Genomic DNA, 26,847 nt, shown 5'->3' on the forward strand with positions numbered 1-26,847 from the left:
ACCCACACCTCACTCAACCTTTACGTCGCTGCCTAAATTCGGAGGAAAAGAGGGAAAGCCAGTTGTTTTGAGAAACAGCTGATTGCCTTAAGGGATAGTAGAGGAGTCCAACCGATCTTCTCCTATAATATGGAAGGAAAATTACCAGCATCAAGTGGACGTACTAACAGGGATCATACCTTGAACGCTTGTGTGCAGTTATCTTTGGGGGATAAAATGGCCCATTTATGCAGCTCCAAAGCATTCCCTTCTGGACTGTCAACGGAATAGTGATGTACCAGGCACTTTCCTGCTGCCCTGAGAGCTAAGCGCATGTTTGCGGGGGGTGGGTCCATCTTCTGGTATCATCTCTAAATAGTACTAATTGGAACAGAGATCCTGGAAAATCTAATTAGATTGAAGACCATCTTATTTCTTGATTAAATAGTGTAACCCAACTAGTAATGGTTGCAGTTTAAAACAAGTCATTATTACAGAGAGAAAACAACTTACTTGTGAATAGTTATTGTGAGTCTTAAGAGACTATCATGGAGGGGCTTCCTTATCTTTTTGACCAAATCTTTTTCCAAATACATAAAGTGATAACATTTTGAAGGTAGAGAAAAAAAAAGAATGTTATTTCTACTGTTCTGGAAAATCAATATTTACTAGATGATGTAACACTGGCAGACTGAATATTTTGCTAACATGGGGAATTTTAGAATGATCCTGGTTGGTAATAGTATATGTATTTTAAAATTCTGTGTTAATTATAAACCGAAATTTTATCTAGATCCTTTCTAGAAGTTTTAAAGAATTTTTTTTTCTTATCTTCTCTTTTATAGGAATTCTGCTTGGACTCAGTACAGTATTAGCACAGAATGATTTTCACTAAGATGTAATCTAGATCCTAATGAATGACTTTTCAGCAACAATTCAAACATATTCAAAACGTTTTCAATTCTCGCTTAACCAACAGTTGTGAAAAACAGTGCTTATTGTTAATTAAAATGCAAAACCACCCACAACTACTTCGAAGACCTTTACCTCCAAAATTCCCTAAGCTGCCTTTAAGTAAGAAGAAAGTCCATACAGGTATGTGTATTAATCAGATATGTTATTAAGCTTATTTATTTTTTGTAGAAATTTCTCAACCTACACAGTTCAGAATAACAATTGTGAAAAAGACACTCACTAATAACCAGTAACTTACAAATGTTTGTTGTGAGATGATAATATCCAATTCAATTCTACAACTACAGTTGACCCTCATTGTTTGTGAATTCTATAGGTGCAAATTTACCTAACCGCTAAAATTATTTCTAACCCCCAAAGCAGTACCCCATCTTTTGAACTCAATGATCTATCATGAGGAACACTTCAGAGTCATAGAGGGAGCTCTTTCTCCTTTTATAATAGGTGAAACTGTATGCAGCAGAGTAGTAATATACAGGGACTCTTGGTCATTAGTGGATGAGTATAAGCAGGGCAGTGAAAATACACGTTCCCAGCTGACGTCCAGCAAGGGACACGCTCTGCCTTCTTGTTTCAGCTCTTATACTGTAAACAATGGCCCCTTGCTCAGTCTGTTTTCAGTCTTTTCTCAGTGCCATATTTTTAAAATTGTGCTTTTTGTTGGTGATTTTGCTGTCTAAAATAGCCCCAGGCATAGTGCTGTCTTGTGTTCCTAAGCACGAAAAGGCTGTGGTATGCTTTACAGAGAAAAACGTATGTGTTGGCTATGCTTATTTCAGGCATGAGTTGCAGTGTTGTTGGCTGCATATTAATGAATCAACAATATATATTAAAGTGTCTTTAAATAGAAACACATATAAAACAAGACTGTGTATTGATTGGCTGCTGATAGTGTTGAGACCAGAGGCCTAGAGGAACTTAACCCTGTATTTTTCCTAGAAGCAATGGCTCAGTGTTGGATAATTCAATGTTCACTGAGATTTTTATACAACAGAACTGTCAGGAATAACAAGAATCAGCCATACTTCCGAGCACAGTGCTAGGAATTGGGGGTGTAATAGTGAGCAAAAGAGACCCTGTCCATCCTCTTCATTGGTTACCCTCCGGTTGGATCAAATAATCATATAAGTAAATGTAAAATTATCCTGTGATTAGTGCTATGAAGTGAAATGAGCCACTTGAATAACTATCACTTTATATAAGACCCTTAATCCTCTATTTCCGTATGTGATATCTATTGACTCCTTACTTACAGCAATGATAAAATTAGAATATTTCCACTTCTTTCCCCTTTTCAGTCTCCTCAACCACTTGATTTTAGTTGATTGTATTCATTAATTTGTAATGTATTTCCTTATTTTAGTGTCCATAGTTATACTGTTAATATATGCCTAGTCTGTAACTTAATTTACAATGTTAAATTATTACCTTTGATGCATGGCTATTAAAGATGCATAAGTCAACATGCCTGTACTGCCTCCAATTTCCTATCCCACCTCCCCTTTCAACTTTTGTTATATCCTTTCTACATTTCTTTGGTGTTCTGTATTTCTACGTTTACAACCTGTTCTATAACAATAATGCCCACACAGTTATGTGGATTTACTGCTCACTACCAGTTCTTTTGTTGTAGTTTTTTTCATTCATCTTTTAGTTGAAGTTTATCCGCAAGTACAGAACTGACTAATTCTTTTTTTTGTTGTTGAGGGGCTTTCCTGCTTTTTGGCACCTCAGAGATTCGATGACCTTGACTGTTATTAATCCCATGTTTCCAAAGACTCTTGGTAGAGTACTTTGCATTTAGAAGGTGTTCAAAATATTTGTTGAATGAATTCGTTAGTGCGTAAAATGACTCAAATACGGTTTATAAAAATGAGTATTCAAACACTGAAATAAAACCCTGAAATAAATATCTATAATTTGCATACGATTCTAGATACTATAGGGAATCAATAACCTGAGTGACCTGGTGCCTGCCTTTCAGGACATTTTAAGACCTTTAATCAAGTTCTGAAGATCAGTTACACATAAAACCAGAACCTTAAATAACAGTATAAGGCAGCACGGAATTTATGTCCAATTAATGGTACGGACAATAGTTCATAGATACGAGAGAGCACTGGGGTGGGAATGCGGCTTGAATTAAGACCTGAGGAATTAGTAAAAGTGGAATGAAGTATGTTTTATAGAGGAGTTTCTGTGTCGTTTCTGATGGCAGAGGAAAGGCTTTTGTAAAAGTAGAAATTTAATATATTAGAAAAAAAAAGAAAAGAAATCATAGGGAAATGTATTAAAAACTAGGAAAGTATAGAATTGAAAAGACAGATAGCATCTTCACTGGGAGGATTTCCCTAAGCACCTCTTCCCCCTCCACCCATTCAGAGTACCTTCCTTAATGCTCCCATAGTATTTCATGTTTACCCCTACCAAGCACTTATCATTCTCTGGTGTACTTGTTTTGTTTTGGGTTTTTTGTTTTTTTTTTTAGATTTTATTTACTTGTTTGAGAGAAGGCTCACACAAGCAGGGGGAAGGGTAGAGGGAGAAGGAGAAGCAGACTCCCCGCTGAGCAGGCAGTGAGATATGGGACTGGATCCCAGGATTTTGGGATCCTGACCTGAGCCGAAGGCAGATGCTTAATCCACTGAGCCACCCAGACGCCCCCCCCCCCCCTCTGGTGTCACTGCTGACCTGCCTAGTTTCTATACTAAACTGTGAGATGTTTGCTGGTAGTGAGGTCTGTGCTGTGTGATTGTACCCTAGGCACTTGTACAGCTGGTACATGGTATGTGTTAACTATTTATGGAATTAATGAGAACAGTAAGTGTGGGCTATATTAATCGAGAAAGATGGATTGAATAAGGTTTAAGGTACACTTTGAAAGAAGAAAATGATTTCAGTTGGTTTGTAAGAAAAGGTATTCCACACAGCGTGATCAACCTAAGAAATGAAATTACACATGAGCAGTATGGGCTTTGTGACCGCCAGTCATAATTAGAGTATCTGAAGGCTTCCACTGAAAATTAATGAGTCATTACCCAGAGAGGTTAGGTGAAGTGGGTCCAAATCACATAGATTTTTACTCGCCAAACTAAGGAATCTGAGCTATCACTGATAAGATTCAGATAATTTGATGGAAACATTATCAGGCTGTGTCAGAAAATCAAGGGTGAAGTTAAATCGATGTCAACTAGGATGATGGCCATAAAAATTAGAAGAGAAAATCTGTTTTTTAATATCACTTAACTGTGAGAGAACTTGAAAATGCAAAAGCCTGTGTGAAGGCACTTGATAAACTATAAAATCATTGCGTAGTTGTGAGATGTTACACTATTTTAATACTTCTAGCTTGGCCTGCAATTGTTTACTGACTTGCAGCAACCTGGAAAGTGCAAAAGGCCCTAGAGTGGGAGTCCAGGGAACTGAATGCTGGTCTTAGCTCCAACACTGATAGGACGCATGGCTTTAGGAAGTCATTCAGTCGGTGGGTCTTATCTTTCTATTCTGAAACAGCAGAACTTAATTAGGTCACTGATTTTCAATCCTTTTCTCTGCTGTAAACCAAATGAAGATGGGACAGGAATCCATCAAAACAATAGCTCACTTCTACATTCTCATGGTAGAAAAGGAAAGGAGAGTGAAGTGGGGGAGGAAAAGCGGTAGGGAATTAGAAGCTTTGGAGCTGACATATATAATTTGAGTATAGCCTGGAGGTGATTAATTGGATGTGCTAAATATGAGGAGGAATTAGAAGTATGGTAGACTGAAAAATAACCCCATAAAAAGATATCAACATCCTAATCTCTAGAACTTGTGAATGTTATCTCATATGGCCAAAAAAAAAAAAAAAAAGTGTTATATGGGCTTACAGATAGAATCAAGTTAAGGATCTCGTGAAGAAAGATTATTTTGGACTATCCAGGTGGGCCCAAAATGCAATCACATGTATCCTTTTAAGAGAGAGGCAGAGGGAAATTACGCACACAGAGGAGAAGATGATATGAAGATGGAGCAAAGAGAGATTTGAAGATGCTGGCCTTGAAGATAAAAGTGATGGCCATAAGCCACAGGGTGCTGGCAGCTACCAGAAGCTGGAAGAGGCAAGGAATGGATCCTTAACAAGAGAATCCAGAGAGAACATGGCCCTGCCGACACCTTGATTTTGGACTCAGTGATAAAATTTTGGTTTCTGGCCTCCAGAAGTGTGAGAGAATAAATTTCTGTTGCTTTAAGCCACCAAGTTTGTGGTAATTTGTTACAGCAGCTAGAGGAAGCTAATACAAGAGGAATCCAGGATTCCTCTGTGTGTGTGTCTATGCACATATGTGTGACAAGATAACAGATGTATCTCTATGAGATAAAGGAGAACAGAAACTGCTGATGAGTTTGGTGTAGACAGGAAAAGTTTGAAGTGCATAGGGCTTCCAGACCCAGACTTAGAATTATTATTGTATATGTAAAATTCGTTGAAGTGAGAGGAGGGATAATGATAGAACCTTTGGGAATACTAAATAGTAAATTGAGAAAGAAAGATTTGTCTAGAGAAAGATGAATGGCCAGGTGGCATTAATGGAGAAATGATGGTGTTCTCATGATAGCCAAGGAGAGAGTGAATTTCATTGAGAAGAGAGTGGATTAAAGTATCAAATGCTAAACAGAGTTCAAATAAAGTACGTAATAATGTGTATCCATTAGGTTTAGCAACCAGATATCAATAATTTTGTGATAACAGCTTTGGTAGTAGAGGTGGAAAGTTCCAGGTCATAATGGTTTGAAAAGTAAATGGGAGGAGACTTTGAAAAGACAATAAAAGAACCTTTATTATAAATTAAATATCCTTTCTAAATGCAGCACATCAAACTTAAGTTGTCTTGTTTTTTTGCATGTCAAGATAGCTGGAATTTAAAGTATTAATAAAGTATATACCAATTAAAAATTTAAAAAAGTAGACTTAGATGAATTATAAATGTATATCGCAAACTTCAGGGAAACGACTTAAAATTTTTTTAAAGGAAGTATAATTGATACTCTAAGAGAGAAACTGAGAAACTGAAGGAGCAAACCTGAATCATGAAATGTTCAACTGAAACCAGAAAAAGAAGAAAAGGAAGGGAAGATTAAAAAAAGAAGGAGAAGAAGCAAAACAATAGCAATGAATAGAAAACTTTATAAATGTGGCAGATATTAAGCCAATCATGTCCGTAATTCATTAAAAGCCAATGTTCTAAGTATACCAATGAAAAGACAAACTGTTATAGCAGATAAAAAACAAGACCCAACTCTATGTTGTCTACAAGAAACTTACTTTAAATATAAAAACACAGATAGGTTAAAAGTAAAGGTGCAGAGAAAGACATACCATACTAACACTAATAAAAAAAAAAAAGCTGAAGTAGCTATATTAATTTCAGACAGAGCAGATTCAGAACAAGAAAAATTATTAGGGATAAATAGGGGCAATACTTAATTATAAGGGGCCAATTCTTTAAGAAGACATAATAATCTTTGACATGTACCCAAAAGAGGGAGTCAAAATATCTGAGGCGAAAACTGCTAGAATTGTTAGGAGAAATAGATAACTCCATTATTATAGTTTAAGAGTTCCACACCATTTATCAGTAATTAACAGATTCACAGGGGGGAAATTAGTAATGATATAGTTGAACCGAATAATACCAACAATCAACAGGATCCAATTGTCTTCATTAAACAAGAGCAGAAAACATTCTTCCCAAACTCCTACAAGACACTCATCAAGCTAGACCACATTCTGGTGGTCTAAAAGACCACTTTTAAAAGAGCAGATATTATACAGTGTTTGTTCTCAGAACAGAATGGAGTTAAACTAAAAATCAATAACGGAAAGAGATGTGGAAATCCCAAAATATTTGGAGGTTAAACAACACACTTAGATAGGACATGGGTCAAAGAAGTCACAGAGATATTTTTAAATGTTTTGAACTAAATGAAAAAAAAAAAAAACAACCTATCAAAATGTGTGGGATATAGCGAAAGTAGGCCTTAGGGAGTATGTATAGCCTTGAATGCATATATTGGGAAAAGAAAATTAATCTAAAACAAACAACTCTAAGCTTTTACTTTAGGAAACTAGAAAAGGAGAAGACTAGGTATCCTAGTCAATCATTCAGAAGGTAATCTAGATGAACTCTAGAAGCAGGAAGCCAATGCTGATAGATGTCTTCACAGGCAGATTTCTGTGAATGATACAAATTCATTAAAAGATGAGTAACTATAATGAAATCATACCACCCTCAACATGAATTTTCAGAAGTATCCAAAAGGCAAAACAACAGCACAATAAAGAAAAAAAAAATCAGTGGTTGACAGAAGTTTGTTCAGGGAGAGTAGAAGTGTTGAATACGTGAAGCGCTGGGGAATTTTAAGGTGGTGAGATTATTTTTTATGATATTGTAATAGTGGATGCATGACATTATGCATTTGTCAAAATCTATGGAGCTGGGGCGCCTGGGTGGCACAGCGGTTAAGCGTCTGCCTTCGGCTCAGGGCGTGATCCTGGCGTTATGGGATCGAGCCCCACATCAGGCTCCTCCACTATGAGCCTGCTTCTTCCTCTCCCACTCCCCCTGCTTGTTTCCCTCTCTCGCTGGCTGTCTTTATCTCTGTCGAATAAATAAAATCAAATCTTTAAAAAAAAAAATCTATGGAGCTGTACAACACAGAGAATGAACCCTAATGTAAACTATGGACTCTAATTAATTGTATGTCAACATTGGTTCATCAATTATAATAAATGTACTACGCTAATGCAAGATGTTAGTAATAGATAAAACTGTGCAGGGGAGGGGAATGTATGGGAACTGTCTTCTTGCTCAAGTTTTTTTTTTTTTTTTTGTATCCAAAACTGTTCTAAAAATAAAGTCCATTAATTTAATTAAAAGTTAGATTAAATAAAGTGAAACAGAACAGAGGAGAAGAAAAGACATCAAACTGAGTGTAAATTACTTAGTTTGCCTTTGAGGAGAAGGATAAATATGGTGAGATGGTGGTGGTTGGAAGGAGTCCAGGAGTTTGTTGAGAATTTTACTTGTGTTACTATGTTTGTTTTAATACGGGAGACAGAAAAAAAAGGTGAAGATAGTGGTGTAACCATTTTATTGAATAAGCTAGTTTTTATTAGTTCCATATAAACAGGAAGCAAACATTCTTCTTCTCCTCCTACTGCCCTTCAAACTCACACGGCATACATCTCTCTTCCCAGGCTTTTCTCATCACTTTCATCTATGCGCCTGTTTCATTTTCAGATATCATACAAATAGTTCAATCTAAATCATTACTTTTAACTAGCATGCAATCAAACCTTGCCCCTTCCCCCAACTCAGACTAGGTCTGCTAATTTTTAGACAAGTCAAAGGAAACGGGCACAGTAAGTTCTTCCACCTTGTTCTTTACTTTTTTCCCACAATTTAAGAGTTTCTGCTCCGCCATAGCAGGGGCTAGGGGTGGGGAAGAGTTAAGGAATGAAGATAAGAATCAGACATCAGTCTCTGTACCCCCTGAAATGCCCTGAGATACAGATCAAGTAGTTTCAAGGACTCTCTTGCCTTGCTCCAACTGGAACACAGCACTGGATGGGCTACTACTTTTTTGCTACTCTGTAAGTTATTAGTGGGGGATGTGAGTAGGGGAGTGGTGAGATGTTATATTCTCCTTGTGGCATACACTCCGGTTCTCTATAAATGGTTCTCTGAGAATTGCCGTCACATGGTTTGAGGTGGGTGAGAAATCATCCTCTTCCACCCACTACGGGGAAGGGAAGGTCGGGAAAACACATACCACCCCAATAGCTCTATTCAGAAGAATTCCTCTCTCTAAACTCATGCCAGTCTCTAGCCATCTCTTAGATACAGACAACAGCTGGATGAGAGTTGGATTTGTTTTGGCCATCTCTTTGCAAGCCTTGCCTTAATGAGTCTATTATCTCTTCCTTAGAATGTAGAGGTCCTCATCATTTACTGTACTCATCATTTATTGTACTCAACTGAGACAATGGAAGAAAAGTCGTTTAACATTCAGTCACATAGGAAAGAGAAAGCATATTTGGTGCAGTGAGGTATTGAAGAATGCAGGCACAGTGCACTTTCTGGACCTAAGAGAGAAAAGAACATTTACCAGTGTAACCTAACTGAACTTGTAGTATGTTGTAGCCAATATCCGGATGTTTTCATGTTCAGACATTGGTCTGCCATTTGGCATTGAAAAGAAATGTCTTTGCTCGAAGAAGTTTCAAATGAGGAAGAGATAATGATAAATGATAAATAACAAAAAATCAAAATCATTTTTGCCCATCCATATTTCCAGTTTTATTAGCAATTGCTCAAAAAAATCCCTTTATGTCCTACTCTTTTATCATTTATGTTCTTCCAAGAGTTGCTCCCTACCCTTTCTAAACCTAATACAATATAGTCTTTCTACTTCCCCAATTGACCATTCAAACTTTAACCCCAGTCAGCTAAACAAAAGTCCTAATAGTTAAGCAAGCATACACAGAAATTTTTAGAAGGTAAAAGAGGGGTGAGTAAATAAAGAAAAGCTATGAATGCTAACACATTAATAGTTTTGTCCCTGATACTTTGATTAATATAAACTAATTGTGCTTTTTTTTTTTTTCTGGTTTAGCCGAGACTGGTAAAACTGAGCCAAAACATGTAATGTTCCTTCAAGATGAAACCACTTTGATTGAAAGACAGAAAACTAGTTTTCCTGATGTTGTTTCAAGAAATCAACCACAAACCCTTGTCAATATCCAAAATATCTTTCTTGATCATTATATACAAGAAAGAGTGACTACTATTTCAATACCCAGGAAAACTTTTGAGAATGTCTACTGGCACATTCCAGAGACTGCTACTGGTTCCTTATTTTTTCCAACCTGTCATTCAGCCTCAACTCGAGTTTTTGGGAAAGAAACAAGACAAATGAAAAGGTCAAGAAAATCAAAAGAAAAAGCATCAAAAATAAAAAATATTTATTTTGGTGACATGTTCAAAGACATTCTGATTCTCTCCTCAGAGTTCTCCAGACTTTCAAGTACCACTTCTCCAGCTCTTCCTCCCAAACCCAAGGAAGTTCACTCTGAGTGTCTACCTTTATCTACCTATACTTTTAGGAAATCTCTGATAGGTCCAAGTGCAACAGTGTCAAGCCCTGTACCAAGATTTAGGCGTGCAAAAGCAGACAGATATTTGAAACAAAATACTGCCATGGTACTAAGTATCACTCATTTTCCAGGTCTCATGTCCATACCAACACCAATTTTGCCAAGAAAACCTCACAGACAGTCTTTGTTAGGTAAATCCATTCTGAACATGGTTTGTAATAATGGGGTCAAGTAGAGCAAAGAGGGAGAGAAGGCATGCAAGCAAACAGTGGTTATCCCTTGAGTTTGCAGCTATGGATGATGGGATCACTTTTTGCCTATACAGTCAATACATGAGCCAGACTGAAGTAATAGAAATACTGACCTTGAAGGTCTTCCAAGGTCAAACTGGGAGCTCTACCCAGATGGTGGTAGTGGGAACCAGATGAGGAAGTTCAAAGGATCAGAAAAGTCAACATAAAAGAACGGTGAGAATGAACATTCAGAAGGTAATCTAGATGAACTCTAGAAGCAGAAAGCCACTGCTGATGGATGACTTCATGGACACATTTCCATGAATAACACCAATTCATTATAAGATGAATAATTATAATGAAATCATAATACCCTTAACATGAATTTCACAAGAATCCAAAAGTTGGTTCATTTTTTTCTTTTTTCTAGAAACTCAAGTAACAGAATCTGAAAATGTAGAAAGTACTCAAAGGCAAAGCACACCAAACCCGCCTGAAGGTAAATGCCACATCATTCTTTAAAAAACTGTATATTAAGTTAATCTCTCTATAAAAGTATTCATGATTTTGTGTGTCAGTGTCTGTGTGTGTGATTCACATATATGTGTCAGCTCATTTTCAGCTCTTTAGGCTATTTACTCAGGAACTATTTTTTTAAAATATTGACTATAAACCAAACTTTGTACTGATGTTGGGAACATAAAAGCTCAAGTATCCTTAATCTGGGTGGGGCAGATAAACACAAAATAATAAAAATTAACTACTTTCCATGTGCCAGACACTGTTCTAAGTGCTTTGACTTTAGTTACCTAGCAGAAACAAATGAAAAATAATCTTTAAAGAAAATTCCATCATCCTAGACTCACATTATTTCTACAAATAATTTCACAAATACAGTGTGTAATAAACAATTCATAAATGTGAGGCACATGAAGAGAGAGACAAAATGAATGAGAACTAGCAAACAAACAGTAAAAACATACCCACAGGAGATCCAGGTGTTAGAATGATCAGGTACAGATTTTAAAATAACTTGAAGACTTTTGGTCTGTCTACAATTGAGTAGTGTGTATTGGACAAACCCTCCCACCAAAATCAGCTATCAAACCTGCCCAAAATCTATAAAATAGCTATTGAAGGTATTGGAGAGTAGCTATTGTAGGCCTGACACGAGTGGGTACCATCTTTGAAATAAGGGATGCTCTACACTGACCTTGGCTTTTGCCTGAGGTCATTTGTGGTGTTAGAGAACAGAGCACAAGTAGAAAGGGGTAGTTTTACTGAGCCATCAGACTTCAGAGCTGTTAATATAGCTGGGGCTGGAGATACAAAATCTCAGAGAGGAGAGAAGTGAATCCAAATATCTGCATACGTATCTGCTGACTTCTAATCCGTGCATATGCAGGATAAAACTCTACGAAACACAGCAGAAAATATCAGCTGAGATGCTAAGGAAGTGAACATATATTTCCATAATGGCATGGAAGACGGTTATTGGAATTAAAGCTCTGCCAAAATGTAGGGGCCTTGTAAATACACTGGGATTTTAGTTGAAGACCAGAGGACCCATGCATTAGAAATAAGGATGATGTTTTAGAAAAAGGCACAAAACTAAAATAGATTATCCGTAACAAAGCTCAAAACCAATCCTTAATGAATCAAAGTGATACATTTTGCCTAATCAAAGAAAATGTAACACTTGCTGGGGAGATGTAGCATTATCCTGACCCTTTAAAATTCTCCATGTCCAGCATTAAATTAAAAAATCACAAGGCATCCTAAAAACAGAACAAAGTGTCTGAAAATCAGTAGAAAGAAAAAGGCAATAGAAACAGACCCATAGAATCAGATAATGAAGTTTTCAAATGGGGATTTTAAAATAATTGTGACTGCTATGTTTAAGAAAATAATAAGTTGGAGAATTTTACTAGAGAACTAGAATTTTTGTTTTTAAAAACAAGAGTCAAATAAAATTCTAGAATAGAAAAAATAATAAAGCAAATTAATGATTCAATTAATGATTAAACATAGAACACTCCAACCATAGAATTTTCTCGTTTTTCTGTTTAATATACTTATTGTGAAATGATTACCACAATAAAGTAATATCTATCACCCCACATTTTTCTTGTTATAAGAGTTTTTAAGATTTCGAATATAAGGACAGTATTGTTAACTATAGCAACCATAGGACTCTGAACTCACTATCCCTCCCAGTAGTTCTGTACCATTATCTGTGACATAAATTAACTTCTCGGTCTCCTCTGTATCATAAGCTGAAAGAAGTCATGCTGCCACTTCTGATTTATTGAGTTTGTTCCACTCTGGTAGTTCCCTCTTTGAAAAGTTTCAGGCAAGTTTAAGGGTCTTCAGATCCTTCAGAGAGCCATCAGGGAATTTGTATTTACCTCTCCACCTCCATCTCCTTCACTTCCATTCAAAAACCAACTGCTTGGGCTTAGTCCATGAGGATGGGTGAGCTAGGAGCAGGCCACAGAATTAGGTCTTAACTGACTTTCCTTTCCTTCTTGCTCCACTCTCTCCCAGGACAAGGACTCTCTCCATCATATCACACATCTTTCTGCTTCAGTTAACTTTTACATCTATTGATCTGAAATGGGCACACAGGGCCTACTTTAGAAACCAGAAACTGAACATTGTTTTCTCTGGTCTAGGATGCATTATTTCCTTTTGTTGAAGCAATGGCATAAGAATTACTGAGATTGTGAAATATGTTGCTGCAAATAATGCAGCAAGAATGGCCATGAATATAAAATTTATTTTACAAAATTTCAAAACGTTTTCCTGCTGCACTCGGGTGTATACTTGGATAGGACATTTTTGATGGAAGGTGAAACCCACAAGGGTCATGATAAAGTAAATTTAGATTATCTCTGCTTGGCTAACTTCTGAGTTGTTTGGATTTTTTTCTTTTCTTGTGTGGGATCTTCAAACTGAGGGAAAGAAGCTGAATTACGTAAGGCACTTGAAACATGCATCAGGATGATATTAGGAGAAAAAGCAAGGTTGTTCCTTGGGAGGTGATCTCTATCTGACATGATTATACGATGTCCTTTATTAGTTTTTTGCAGCAAGAAGTTGCTTATGTAAATTAATAAAATTTTTAAAAATATTTTTACATATAACACAAAAAGACTGAGATTGATGGAATTTAACTTATCTAGATAGAAATCTATAAGCATATGGTTTTCTTTTTGAAAGACAATTGTACTTTCTGATATTTGAAAAACACACACACACACACACACACACAACACCCAGTTTAGCTGAGATTTGGTGGGTGAAGGTTATGAGGAACCTCTTCAGGAAGATTTACACAGCTAACCTATTTATGACGATTCACTGTTATCATAACATAAGTACTCTTTAACTTTCATTCTAAGTGCTAACACAGTTGAGTCTCATGTTTTCTTTTGTTTACTTAGTAATCATTAAACCTAGAAAACAAGAGGAATCACAGGCACGTCTCATACGTGGTGGAGGTCTCAAGACTATTAATGCAACACGATATGAAACAATAATAGCCATGACCAACCTCGCCATACTAAACTGTCAAATATATGGAAGAAATGCACTTAATCTTAAGGTATGCTAGATCTTTTTAATGGCAACTTTTTTTTTTATTGTCAATTATTTTTGCTTTAGGTTTCTTAATTTAGGTTAATTTCCATGTTATTGAAGGGATCTTTCCTGTTGCAATAGAGATTTTCCAGGAACACATTCAGATTTATCTCTAAACCTATGTCCTAGTTTGCCTTCATTCCACTTTCTTAAAATGTTAAGATCCAAACCAATTGTATGTTTTTTCATTATAGCGTTTTTTTCATTATCTAGCATGGTAAGAAAAGTGGAATTCAGAATTATCATATTTTAAAGTTATCAGCAATCTTTGGGCCTTGTGCCAAATTTAGCCACAGGCTGACTTTCTGCTGAACACAAATCTGGTATGATGAATAGCAATAATAATAGTTTACCATTTATTAAGTATCCACTATGTGCAAAGCAAATGTTACTCTTAAAACTTAAAATCTTAATTTTATAGATAGGAGCACGGAAGCCCAATGAATATAACTTGTGAAAGACCGTACAGCAAACAAGTAGTAGAGCTCGGGTTTGAAGCCAGGGCTCTTTGACCTCAAAATCTATGCTTTTCTATTTTAAATTTTATTTTGAAATAAGTTCAAACTCATAGAAAAATTGCAAAAATAGTAAAAGCTACAAGAGAGTTTCTTGGGGAAATGAGGGCATTCAAAAATGCCTACATATACTGGGGGATTTAGAAAGCTATGTGCATGGCCAGCACAGTATGCATTCTCAGAAAAGGCCCAAGAAGACCCCAAGCTTTCACCATGCTTTAATGGTCTGGCTTAAGCATTGAAAGGGTGCTTTCAATGAATAGAACCAATCTGAAAAGACTAGAAGAAATATTATTCTCTCTCTCCTCCCGATCCTGTTGTACAAGGAAATCTCTGTCAAAACACTAACTGAACACACGCTAAAGGAGCAGAGGTTTCAAAGACAACAGTGAAAATGTAAAGACAACAAAAACAATTTAGAAAAATCACTAAACCAACAGCTACAGCCCACAGCAAGCAACAAAAATAAACCCTGAAAAGGGGAATAATATGATTTTTGGAGTTACCACATTATAATATTTAAAGCATTCCGTTTTCAACAAAAAAATATGGAACACGTGAAGAAACAAGAAATATGGCCTAGTCACTGTAAAAATTAATAGAAACTGTCTCTGAGGAAGCACAGACATTGGACTTACTAGAAAAAAACTTTAAATCAACTGTTTTAAATATGCTAAAGTAGCTAAAAAACAAAACAAAACAGAAGAATGATGTGTGAGCAGAGATTTATCAATAAAGAGATAGAAATTACGAAGGGGAGGAACACCTGGGTGGCTCAGTGGGTTATAGCAGCTGCCTTTGGCTCAGGCCATGATCCTAGGGTCCTGGGATTGAGCCCCACATCGGGATCCTTGCTTGGTGGGGAGCCTGCTTCTTCTTCTCCCTCTGCTGCTTCCCCCTGCTTGTGCTCTCTCCCCACCCCTCATCAAATAAATAAATAAAATCTTAAAAAAAAAAAAAGAAAGAAATTATAAAGGAGAACCAAAAAGAGCTGAAAAATACAATAACCAAAACAAAAATCTCATTGGAAACTTTTAATAGTAGATTTGAGCAGGCAGAAGAAAGAATCAGAGAACTGGAAGATAGGTCAATTGAAATCATCCAGTATGATTAACAGAAGAAGAAGGAACAAAGGAAGAGGAAGAAGGAACAGTAGAAGTAGAAGTAGAAGTAGAAGTAGAAGTAGAAGTAGAAGTAGAAGTAGAAGGAGGAGGAGGAGGAGGAGGAGAGGAAGAAGGAGGGGAAGAGGAAGAAGGAGAGGGGAAGGGGAAGAAGGAGAAGAAGAAAAAAAAATGGACAGAGGCTGAGAGACCAGTCAGACACCATCAAGTGTACCAAATATAGATAATAGAAGTCCTAGAAAAAGAGGAGAAAAAAGGGCAGAATGAATATTTGAAGAAATAATGGCCAAAACCTCCCCAACTTTGATTAGGGCTACAAATCTATAGATCCCAGAAGCTTGACAAATTCCAAGAAGGATAAACACAAAGAGATTCACACTGAGACACATTATAATCAAATTGTCAAAAGCTAGAGAAAAATCTTGAGAACAGCAAGAGAGGAATGATTTGTCATGCATAAGGGATTCTCAAAAATAACAGCCAATTTGTCATCAGAAACCGCAGAAGCCAGAAAGGAATGGGATGACATTTTTAAAGTGATGAAAGAAAAGCAATCTCTCAGCCAAGAATCCTACATCCAGCAAAACTACCTTTTGAAAAACAAATGAGAAATTTAGATGTTCAAAGGTAACCAAAAGCTGAGGAAGTTTGTTATTAGTACACCTTTCCTATATGAAATGCTGAAGAGAGTTCTTCAGGCTGCAATGAAAAGATATTAGACAGCAACTCAAAACTTTAGAAAGGAATAAGGAATCTGGTAAAGGTAACTACATAGGTAAATATAAAACTCAGTATTATTCTATTTTTGGTTTGCAACTCTTTTTTTTTTATTTCCTACATGATTTAAAAGACAAATGTATAGGGGCGCCTGGGTGACTCAGTCATTAAGTCTCTGCCTTCAGCTCAGGGCATGACCCCAGGGTCCTGGGATCGAGCCCTGCATCAGGCTCCTCCGCTGGGAGACTGCTTCTTCCCCTCCCACTCCCCCTGCTTGTGTTCCCTCTCTCGCTGGCTGTCTCTCTCTCCGTCAAAAAAATAAATAAAATCTTAAAAAGAAAAGAAGTGCATAAAATAATAATTATAAATCCATGTAAATGGACACACAATGTATAAAGGTGTCACTTTTGACAAAATATCATAAAGTAGGTCAGGGGTGGAGTTGTATAGGAACAAAGATTTTGTGTGCTCTTGAAATTAACTTGGTATCAATCCAAACTAGATTGTTATAAATTAAAAATGCCAACTGTAATCTCCATGGTAATGACTACTAAGAAACTATCTTAAAAATATACACAAAAGAGAATGAGAAGAAAATCAATATGGCCGATTGCAAAATAATTAAACTCCAAGAAGGCAGTAATCAAAGAACAGCAACAAAAAAAAACATTTTGGAAAAGGCAAAACTATGGAGACAGTAAAAATAGCAGTGGTTGCCAGGGATGTTGGGGGAGGGAGGGAAGAATGAGTAGGAGGAGTATAAAGGATTTTCAGGGTTGTAAAATTATTTTGTATGGTACTGTGCTAATGGATACATTTCATTATACATTTGTCAAAACCCACAGAATATTCAACACAAAGTTTGAACTCTAATGTAAATCACGGACTTGGGTTCATAATGATGTGTGCTAATGTTGGTTCACTGATTACAACAAATACATCATACCGGTGTGTGAAAAAGATTACAACAGAGATTAATGAAATAGCAGATAGAAAAGCAGAAGAAAGAATCAACAAAACCAAAAGTCAGTTCTTTAAAAGGATCGATGAAATTGACAAATCTTTAGCTAAACTAAGAAAAAAGAGAAAAAACAAATAACTAAACCAGAAATGAAAACAGAGATATTACTACTGACTTTATAGAAATAAAAGGGGTTATAACAGAATACTACGAACAACTGTATGCCAACAAATTAAATATCTTAGATGAAATGCAAAATGTTTTAGAAAAACACAAATTACCAGAACTGACTCAACAACAAATAGAAATCTGAGCAGAACTATAATGAGTAAAGAAACTGAATAAATAATCAAAAACCTCCCAAAAAAGAAAAGTCCAGGACTGGAAGCCTTCGCGGATGAATTCTGCTAAACATTTAAAGAAAAATGAACATCTATACTTCTCAAACTCTTCTAGAAAATAAAAGAGGAGGAAATACCTCTAATAGTATTTTGAACCCAGTTCCACTATGGTAGGGGGGGAGTAGTTTCCCCACACCACCAAGCAAGTCTCAGACACACTCTGGGTGTCCTACAATTCAACTCAATTCTGCCCCAACCTAGAGCTAACGCCACATTCCATAGGTAAACTGCTCAGTCCCTCAAGGCTGCCTTCCAACTCAGAATGCCAATCACAAGCCCAGGTTGTTACTTGCACTTCACCAATGGCTATAAATTAGAGGTTCCCATGACCCTCTCCCTGGGTTCAATTAATTGGCTAGAGTGGTTCACAGAACTCGGAATCCCATTTACTTACTAGATAACTGGTTTATTACAAAGAATATTAAAGGAATTGAAGGACGTGAGTCAATAGTCAGATATAGAGATACATAGGACACGGTATAGAAAAAGGATATGGAGCTTCCATGCCCTCTCCAGGCAAACTCTCCCCAGATCTCCACGTATTTACCAACCTAGGCACTCTCCAAATCCTGTCGTCTTGGTTTTTATGAAGGCTTTATTACATAGGCATAATTGATTAAACCATTGGCCTTTGGTGATTAAACTCAATATCCAAACCTTCTCCCCTCTCTGGAGGAAGGGGGAGTTGGTGAGGCAGAAAACGCCAATCCCCTGGAAACCAGCCTCCACCCTTCAGTGCTTTCCAAAAGTCACCTCATTAACATAAAACCAGTTGTAGTGGAAAGGGCCTTGTTATGCATTTCACTTTTATGGCTTTTAAGTAATTTTAGGAACTGAGGACAAGGGATCAAATATAATAAAAGATGTTCCCACTGCTCTTATGCCTCTAGAAATTTCAAGAATTGGGGGACCTGTGAGCTAGGAACTTCAAATGAAGACCAAAATATATGAGAGATATATTTTTGTCATCTGAGTGACCAAATACATATTCTTTTAAATTAGAATATCACAATCTCTAACACATTCTATGCTGTCAATATAACCTAGATGCTAAAGGAACAAAAAACACCAAAGAAAACCACAGACCAACACCCCTTATGAAAATAGATAAAAATCCTCAGCAAAATACTAGCAAACTAAATCCAAAAAAATTAAAAGGATTATACATAATAACAAAGTGACATTTATTCTTGAAATAAAAAGATGATTCAACATAAGAAAATCAATCAATACACATTAATGCATAAAGGCAGAAAACATAATCATCTTAATTGATGTAGAAAAGGCATTTGACAAGACTTACTTCTTTAAAAGGATTAATAAAATTTCTAAATCCATATTATGACTGGTTAAGGAAAAAAGAAAGAAAACTCTAAATACCAAATTCAAAATAAAAAAAGGGGAAATCACCTCAGTCTCACAGACATTAAAATAGAAGATAACAAAACACTAAGAACAACCTTTTCCCAGTAAGTGCCACGGCCATGATGAAATGGAAAAATTCCTTAGAAAATACAACTTACTGAAACAGGCACAACAAGAAATAGAACACCAGTATAGTTCTGTTCCTGTTACAAAATCTAATTAAAATTTTAATTAAGAGCCTTCACTCAAGGAAAGTTCTAGGCACATAGGACTTCCCTGGTGAGTCTATCAAACACTTAAGGAAGAAATAACACCAGTTTACATGAACTCATTTTATGATGCCTACATAACTCCCATTCCAAAGTCAGACAAGGATATTATAAAAAAGGAAAATTATAGATGACTGTTTTTCATAAATTAAGTGCAAAAATTCTCAACAAAATATTAGCAAATCGAATTCAGCAATATCAAAAATTAAAAATGAAGGATAATGTATCCTGACTAAATGAAGCTTTCACAAGAAATTAAAAGTTGTTTTAATATTTGAAGGTGTGTTATTCTCAACAATATCATCTCAATAAATTAAAAAACTTGACAGCATTCAACACACATTTAAAATGAAAGAAAGGGGCACCTGGGTGGCTCAGTCGGTTAAGCATCTGCCTTCAGCTCAGGTCATGATCTTTGGTCCTGGGATGGAGCCTCCTGTTGGGGCTCCCAGCTCAGCAACGAGCCTGTTTCTCCCTCTCTCTCTGTCCCCCCACCCCCAGCTTGTGCGTTCTTTTTCTCTCTATCTCTCTCTCTCTCAAATAAATAAGCCTTTTTTAAAAAGATGAAAGAAAACAAATATACCTCTATGTAAACTAGGGTTAAAGGAAACCTTTCATAACTAAATAAAGGGTATCTATGAAAACTCTGCAACCAACATCATGCATAATTAGTAAGGACTGAATACTTTCTCCCTAAGATTAGGAGCAAGGCAAGAAAATTTTTCCTTTACTTTTATTCTACATTATAATGATGATTCTAGCCACTTACATAAGATAAGAAGATTGGAAAGAAAAAAGTGAAACTATCTTCATTAAATTAGAATCTTCATATCCCATTACTAACAGGGTTTATTTGGATTCCTTGTTTAAAGTGGTATCTTCAGAGCTTCTCCACTGTTACTCTTTTCCCCTTTGTACTTAATATGTAAAAAACCATGCAAATAATCCTATTTCTCATCAAATGTTCAATTTACTTATTAATTGACATCATTGTTTCATGTGGTAAGTATAGTCTGTTATACTGTTATTTATTTTTATTCTTAAATTGTTCCAGATTTCATTAGTAAAAGCCCATTCAAGTTGGTTTCTATGTTCTTCGGACATTTGCTGTCATGTGCTATGGCTGGTATGGTCTGGGGATCCCACAGCTGTCTGAGCTGGGACTACCCTGGTGGGATGGCTGGAGCTGAGGTGGGCATGGGCTGGGGTGGCCCTAGGATTCTTTGTACAGAGGGTCCTCTGACAGGATAGCTGAAGCTTAAGTGGGTACAAACCAAGTGGTCCTAGCATGTTCAGCACAAGGTCACCCTGGTAGGGTGGCTGGAACTGAGATGGTGCACAGACCAGGGTGTACTGGGGTGCTCTGTAAAGGGGGTGCTAGTGGGGTGGCTGGAGCTGAGGCAGGGGGCAGGCTGGGGGTTCCTTGGGATGTTTTGCACAGGGACTACCCTGGTGGGGCTGCTGGGACCATAGCAGGCATAAGCCAGGAAGTCCTAGGGCAATCTGCTCTAGGGGTACCCTGACAAGCCACCTGGAGCTCAAGTGGTGCAGGCCTGGAGTGTTCTGGGGTGTTTTGCACCTGTGTCACCTTGCCTTGATGGCTGGAGCTGTAGTGAGTACTGACTAGGAGTGTCTCAGAGTGTACCGTCTTGGGGCTGCCTTGGTGGGGTGGTTAGTGCTGGTGTGGGGTAGGGGCCCAGGGCTCACTGAGACAAGCAGACCATGGTGCCCAGACCCTGCTCCTGTTTGCTCTATCAAGGTGGAGGGGACATGTTAAATGAGGTGTTCACCAGGTCCTCTGACCCAGAATGAGTTCCAGCAGTTCCCCCACCATTTGGCAGAGTTCTAGGGCTGCATCTTTTATATTCTAGTTGCTCTTAGAACCTGCAGCTTTTTCTGTCTTCCAGGGAGCCTGAGGCTGGTGTGGGGTAGGGGCCTGGGGCTTGCTGAGGGGACAGGCTGGCTAGGGTTCTGGGACCCTGCTCCCATCTGCCCCCTCTGCGCTATGAAGGTGGAGCGGGAGCATAAAGCATGGCACTTACCAGCCCTGCAAACCGGGAGAGACTTCCAGCAGCTCTCCTGCCATTTGGCAGGGTTCTAGGGCTGGTTCCTTTATATTCTAGTTGCTCTTTCAAACCACGGCTTTTTTTCTGTGCCTCAGGGTAGATGAATCTGCTCCTGGTCCCTCAGCACTATCCCTCCCCACTGCAGTTCCAGAGGCAGCGTGGGGGGTGGGGGTTCCCTGCCTTACCATGTTTCCATCTCTTTTGATGTTCTCTGTAGGGTCTATCTTCTGTTGTGCAGAAGCCATTCAGTCAGCTCTCAGTTCTTCTTCAGGAGGATCTGCTCTATAAATAGGTGTAGATGGGGCAAGTGCATGGAGAAGGTGAGTTGAGGGTCTTCCTACGTCACCATCTTGGACCAGAAGCCTCAAAAGTGCTTTATTTTAATCCAAGCTTCAATTTTTATAGAGCTTTCTGGTTAACTTTTTCTCCTAGGGCTGTAGCCTTTCAGCCCTTTCATACCAAGTCTGAGGCCCCCTTGGCCTTGGTAAGCCATGAATTCCAATTTTTATCTCTCAAGCCCTATTAGACTGGCTATAATTCTACTCAACTTCTTGTCCACAGCTTTTGATTAGGCAAATGACTTAGGGAGAACAGTAGTGTTGAGTGTTCTGTCTACCATCCTGAGATTCTCTTCTTTCTAGAAGTTTGGCTTATTAAGTCCAAGCCACCTTGGTAATTCTCCAAGCATTTATCGTGTTGTGTTTGTTTACCTTTTTGGTTTTAGTGAGCAGGTTGGTTTGAAATAAAGTTGTTAATCATTAGGAGAAGTGAAAAATCAGATTATCTGGTTTTGAAGTGAATACTTTATTTTTTTTAAAGAGATTTTATTTTTAAGTAATCTCTACACCCAACATGGGTCTCGAACTTACAACCCCAAGACCAAGAGTCACATACTCTATTGACTGAGACAGCCAGGTGCCCTCTGAAGTGAATTATTTTACTCATTCATTCATTCACTCATTCATTCATTTATTACATGGGGCTTGAACTCACAACCCTGAGATCAAGACCTGAGCTGAGATCAAGAGTAGGATGCTTAACTGACTGAGCCACACAGATGCCACAGGAATGAATTACTTTAAATCAGAGGTTGGTAAGTTTTTCTGTAAAGGGCTGGATAGTAAAATCTTAGGCTTTGAGGGTTGCATGGTCTCTGTCACAACTATTCAACTCTGCTGTGTAGTGCAAAAGCAGCTATATGCGATACTTAAGCTTATGAGCATGGCTGTGTTCCAGAAAAACTTTATTTAAAAAAACAGGTGGCAGAGTGTAGTTTGCTAATTCTTGCTTTAAATGGAGAAAGAATGTAGCTTTTAAAGAGCTGGGTGGAGCTAGTGAAGAAAAACTTTATTTCCACAGCCATTAATATTATTTTTAAAAATATTTGACTCCAGAGTAGAATCCTAAGCTCTGTGGGGGTGACATAAAAGAATAAAAAAGACAGACCCAAGATATAAGTACTTAAAGGTTGCTAGAGCAGTTCAAGAGATTGGGAGGGCCTCCATATTCTTAGTGCTTTGTTCTTTTTTTCCCCCTTTTTAAATTTTATTTTATTTTACTTTACTTTTTTATTTTTAACATATAATGTATTGTTTCAGGGGTACAGGTCTGTGATTCATCAGTCTTACACAATACACAGCGCTCACCATAACATATACCCTCCCAAATGTCCATCACTCAGCCACCCCATTCCTCCTGCCCCCCTCCACTCCAGCAACCCTCAGTTTGTTTCCTGAGATTAAGAGTCTCTTATGGTTTGTCTCCCTCTCTGGTTTTATCTTGTTTCATTTTTTTCCTCTCTTCCCCTACAATCCTCTACCTTATTTCTCAAATTTCACATATCAGTGAGATCATATGATAATTGTCTTCCTCAGTCTGACTTATTTCACTTAGCATAATACCCTCTAGTTCCATCCACGTCATTGCAAATGGCAAGAATTCATTTTTTGATGGCTGCATAATATTCCATTGCATATATATACCACATTTTCTTTATCCATTCATCTGTTGATAGATATCTGGGCTCTTTCCATAGTTTGGCTATTGTGGACATTTCGGCTATAAACATTGGGGTGCAGGTGCCACTTTGGATTACTACATTTGTATCTTTGGGGTAAATACCCAGTAGTGCTATTGCTGGGTTGTAGGGTAGCTCTACTTTCAACTGTTTGAGGAACCTCCACACTGTTTTCCAGAGTGGCTGTATCAGCTTGCATTCCCACCAGTGTAAGAGGGTTCCCCTTTCTCCACATCCTCGCCAACATCTGTCATTTCCTGATTTGCTAATTTTAGCTATTCAGACTGGTGTGAGGTGGTAGCTCACTGTGATTTTGATTTGTATTTCCCTGATGCCAAGTGATGTGGAACACTTCTTCATGTGTCTATTGGCCATTTGGATGTCTTCTTTAGAGAAATGTCTCTTCATGTCTTCTGCCCATTTCTTGATTGGATTATTTGTTCTTTGGGTGTTGAGTTTGATAAGTTCTTTATAGATTTTGGATACTAGCCCTTTATCTGATATGTCATTTGCAAATATCTTCTCCCATTCTGTCAGTTGTCTTTCGGTTTTGTTGACTGTTTCCTTTGCTGTGCAAAAGCTTTTTATCTTGATGAAGTCCCAATAGTTCATTTTTGCCCTTGCTTCCCTTGCCTTTGGTGATGTGTCTAGGAAGAAGTTACTGTGGCTGAGGTTGAAGAGGTTGCTGCCTGTGTTCTCCTCAAGGATTTTGATGGATTCCTATCTCACATTTAGGTCTTTCACCCATTTTGAGTCTATTTTTATGTCTGATGTAAGGAAATGGTCCAGTTTCATTCTTCTGCATGTGGCTGTCCAATTTTCCCAACACCGTTTGTTGAAGAGACTGTCTTTTTTCCATTGGATATTCTTCCCTGCTTTGTCAAAGATTGGTTACCATACAGTTGAGGGTCCATTTCTGAGTTCTCCATTCTGTTCCATTGATCTATGTGTCTGTTTTTGTGCCAATACTGTACTGTCTTGATGATTACAGCTTTGTAATAGAGCTTGAAGTCCGGAAATGTCATGCCCACAGTTTTGGTTTTCTTTTTCAACATTCCTCTGGCTATTCGGGGTCTTTTCTTGTTAACATTTTGATAGGGATTTTGATAGGGATTTTGGCATTTTGATAGGGATTTTGATAGGGATTGCATTAAATGCGCAGATTGCTCTAGGTAGCATAGACTTTTCCACAATATTTGTTCTTCCGATCCATGAGCATGGAATGTTTTTCCATTTCTTTGTATCTTCCTCAATTTCTTTCATGAGTATTCTATAGTTTTCTGAGTACAGATTCTTTGCCTCTTTGGTTATATTTATTCCTAGGTATCTTATGGTTTTGGGTGCAATTGTAAATGGGATTGACTCCTTAATTTCTCTTTCTTCTGTCTTATTGTTGGTGTATAGAAATGCAACTGATTTCTGTGCATTAATTTTATATCCTGCCACTTTACTGAATTCCTATATGAGTTCTAGCAGTTTTAGGGTGGAGTCTTTTGGGTTTTCCGCCTAAAGTACCATACCATCTGCAAAGAGTGAGAATTTGACTTCTTTGCTGATTTAGATGCCTAGTATTTCTTTTTGTTATCTGATTGCTGAGGCTAGGACTTCTAGTACTATGTTGAACAGCAGTGGTGATAGTGGACATTCCTGCTGTGGTCCTGACCTTCGGGGAAAAGCTGTCAGTTTTTCCCCACTAAGAATTATATTTTTGCTGTGGGTTTTTCATAGATGGCTTTTATGGTATTGATTGATGTATGTGCCCTCTATCCCTACACTGTGAAGAGTTTTATCAAGAAAGGATGCTGTACTTTGTCAAATGCTTTTTCTGCATCTATTGAGAGGATCATATAGTTCTTGTCCTTTCTTTTATTAATGTAGTGTATCACATTGATTGATTTGAAGATATTGAACCAAACTTGCAGCCCAGGAATAAATCCCAATTGGTTGTGGTAAATGATCCTTTTAATGTGCTATTAGATCCTATTGGCTAGTATTTTGGTGAGAATTTTTGCATCCATGTTCATCAGGGATACTGGTCTGTAATTCTCCTTTTTGGTGGGGTCTCTGTCTGGTTTTGGGATCAAGGTAATGCTGGCCTCATAAAATGAGTTTGGAAGTTTTCCTTCCATTTCTATTTTTTGGAACAGTTTCAGAAGAACAGGTATTAATTCTTCTTTAAATGTTTGGTAGAATTCCCCTGGGAAGCCATCTGAACCTGGGCTCTTGTTTTTTGGGAGATTTTTGATTACTGCTTCAATTTCCTTGCTGGTTATGGGTTTGTTCAGGTTTTCTATTTCTTCCTGGTTCAGTTCTAGTAGCTTATACATCTCTAGGAATGTGTCTGTTTCTTCCAGATTTTCTAATTTGTTGGCATATAGTTGTTCTTATAATTGTTTATATTTCTTTGGTGTTGGTTGTGATCTCTCCTCCTTCATTCATGGTTTTATTTATTTGGGTCCTTTCTCTTTTCTTCTTGTTAAGTCTGGCCAGGAATTTATCAATCTTCTTAATTCTTTCAAAGAACCAGCTCCTAGTTTCATTGATCTGTTCTACTGTTCTTTTAGTTTCTATTTCATTGATTTCTGCTCTGATCTTTATTATTTCTCTTCTCCTGCTGGGTTTAGGCTTTATTTGCTGTTCTTTCTCCAGCTCCTTTAGGTGTAGGGTTAGGTTGTGTATTTGAGATCTTTCTTGTTTCTTGAAAAAGGCTTCTGTTGCTATATACTTCCCTCCTAGGACTGCCTTTGCTGCATCCCAAAGATTTTGAACAGTTGTGTTTTCATTTTCATTTGTTTCCATGAATTTTTTAAAATTCTTCTTTAATTTCCAGGTTGACCCATTCATTCTTTAGTAGGATGCTCTTTAGCTTCCATGTATTTGAGTTCCTTCCAACTTTCCTCTTGTGACTGAGTTTGAGTTTCAAAACATTGTGGTCTGAAAATATGCAGGGAATGTTCCCAATCTTTTGGTAGCAGTTGAGATTTGTGACCCAGGATGTGATCTATTCTGGAGAATGTTCCATGTGCACTAGAGAAGAATGTGTATTCTGTTGCTTTGTGATGGAATGTTCTGAATATATCTGTGAAGTCCATCTGGTCCGGTGTGTCATTTAAAGCCCTTATTTCCTTGTGATCTTCTGCTTAGATGATCTGTCCATTTCAGTGAGGTGGGACGTTAAAGTCCCCTACTATTTTTGTATTATTGTTTATGTGTTTCTTTGATTTTGTTATTAATTGGCTTATATAATTGCCTGCTCCCATGTCAGGGGCATAAATATTTACAATTGTTAGATCTTCTTGTTGGATAGACCCTTTAAGTATGATATAGTCTCCTTCCTCATCTCTTATTATAGTCTGGTTTAAAATCTAATTTGTCTAATGTAAGGACTGCCACCCCACCTTTCTTTTGATGTCCAGTTGCGTGGAGGTGTCTTTGGGTCTAAAATGA

General features: G+C 37.5%; 1 protein-coding gene across 1 annotated transcript in view; it reads left to right on the top strand.

Annotated features, from left to right (window-relative positions):
• The first annotated feature begins 961 nt into the window (after positions 1-961).
• LRRC63 (leucine rich repeat containing 63) overlaps positions 962-26,847 on the top strand; it is a 37,987-nt gene continuing 12,101 nt past the window's right edge. The window contains exons 1-4 of the mRNA XM_087864902.1: positions 962-1,074; positions 9,613-10,284; positions 10,757-10,825; positions 13,773-13,933. Coding sequence (XP_087721028.1) covers positions 990-1,074; positions 9,613-10,284; positions 10,757-10,825; positions 13,773-13,933 — 987 coding nt within the window. The 5' untranslated portion in view covers positions 962-989. The remainder of the gene's footprint in view (positions 1,075-9,612; positions 10,285-10,756; positions 10,826-13,772; positions 13,934-26,847) is intronic.

This window comes from Ursus americanus, chromosome 10 (assembly GCF_024610735.1).
Source record: "Ursus americanus isolate L20-20 chromosome 10, mUrsAme1.1.p, whole genome shotgun sequence".
Lineage (NCBI taxonomy): Eukaryota > Metazoa > Chordata > Mammalia > Carnivora > Ursidae > Ursus > Ursus americanus.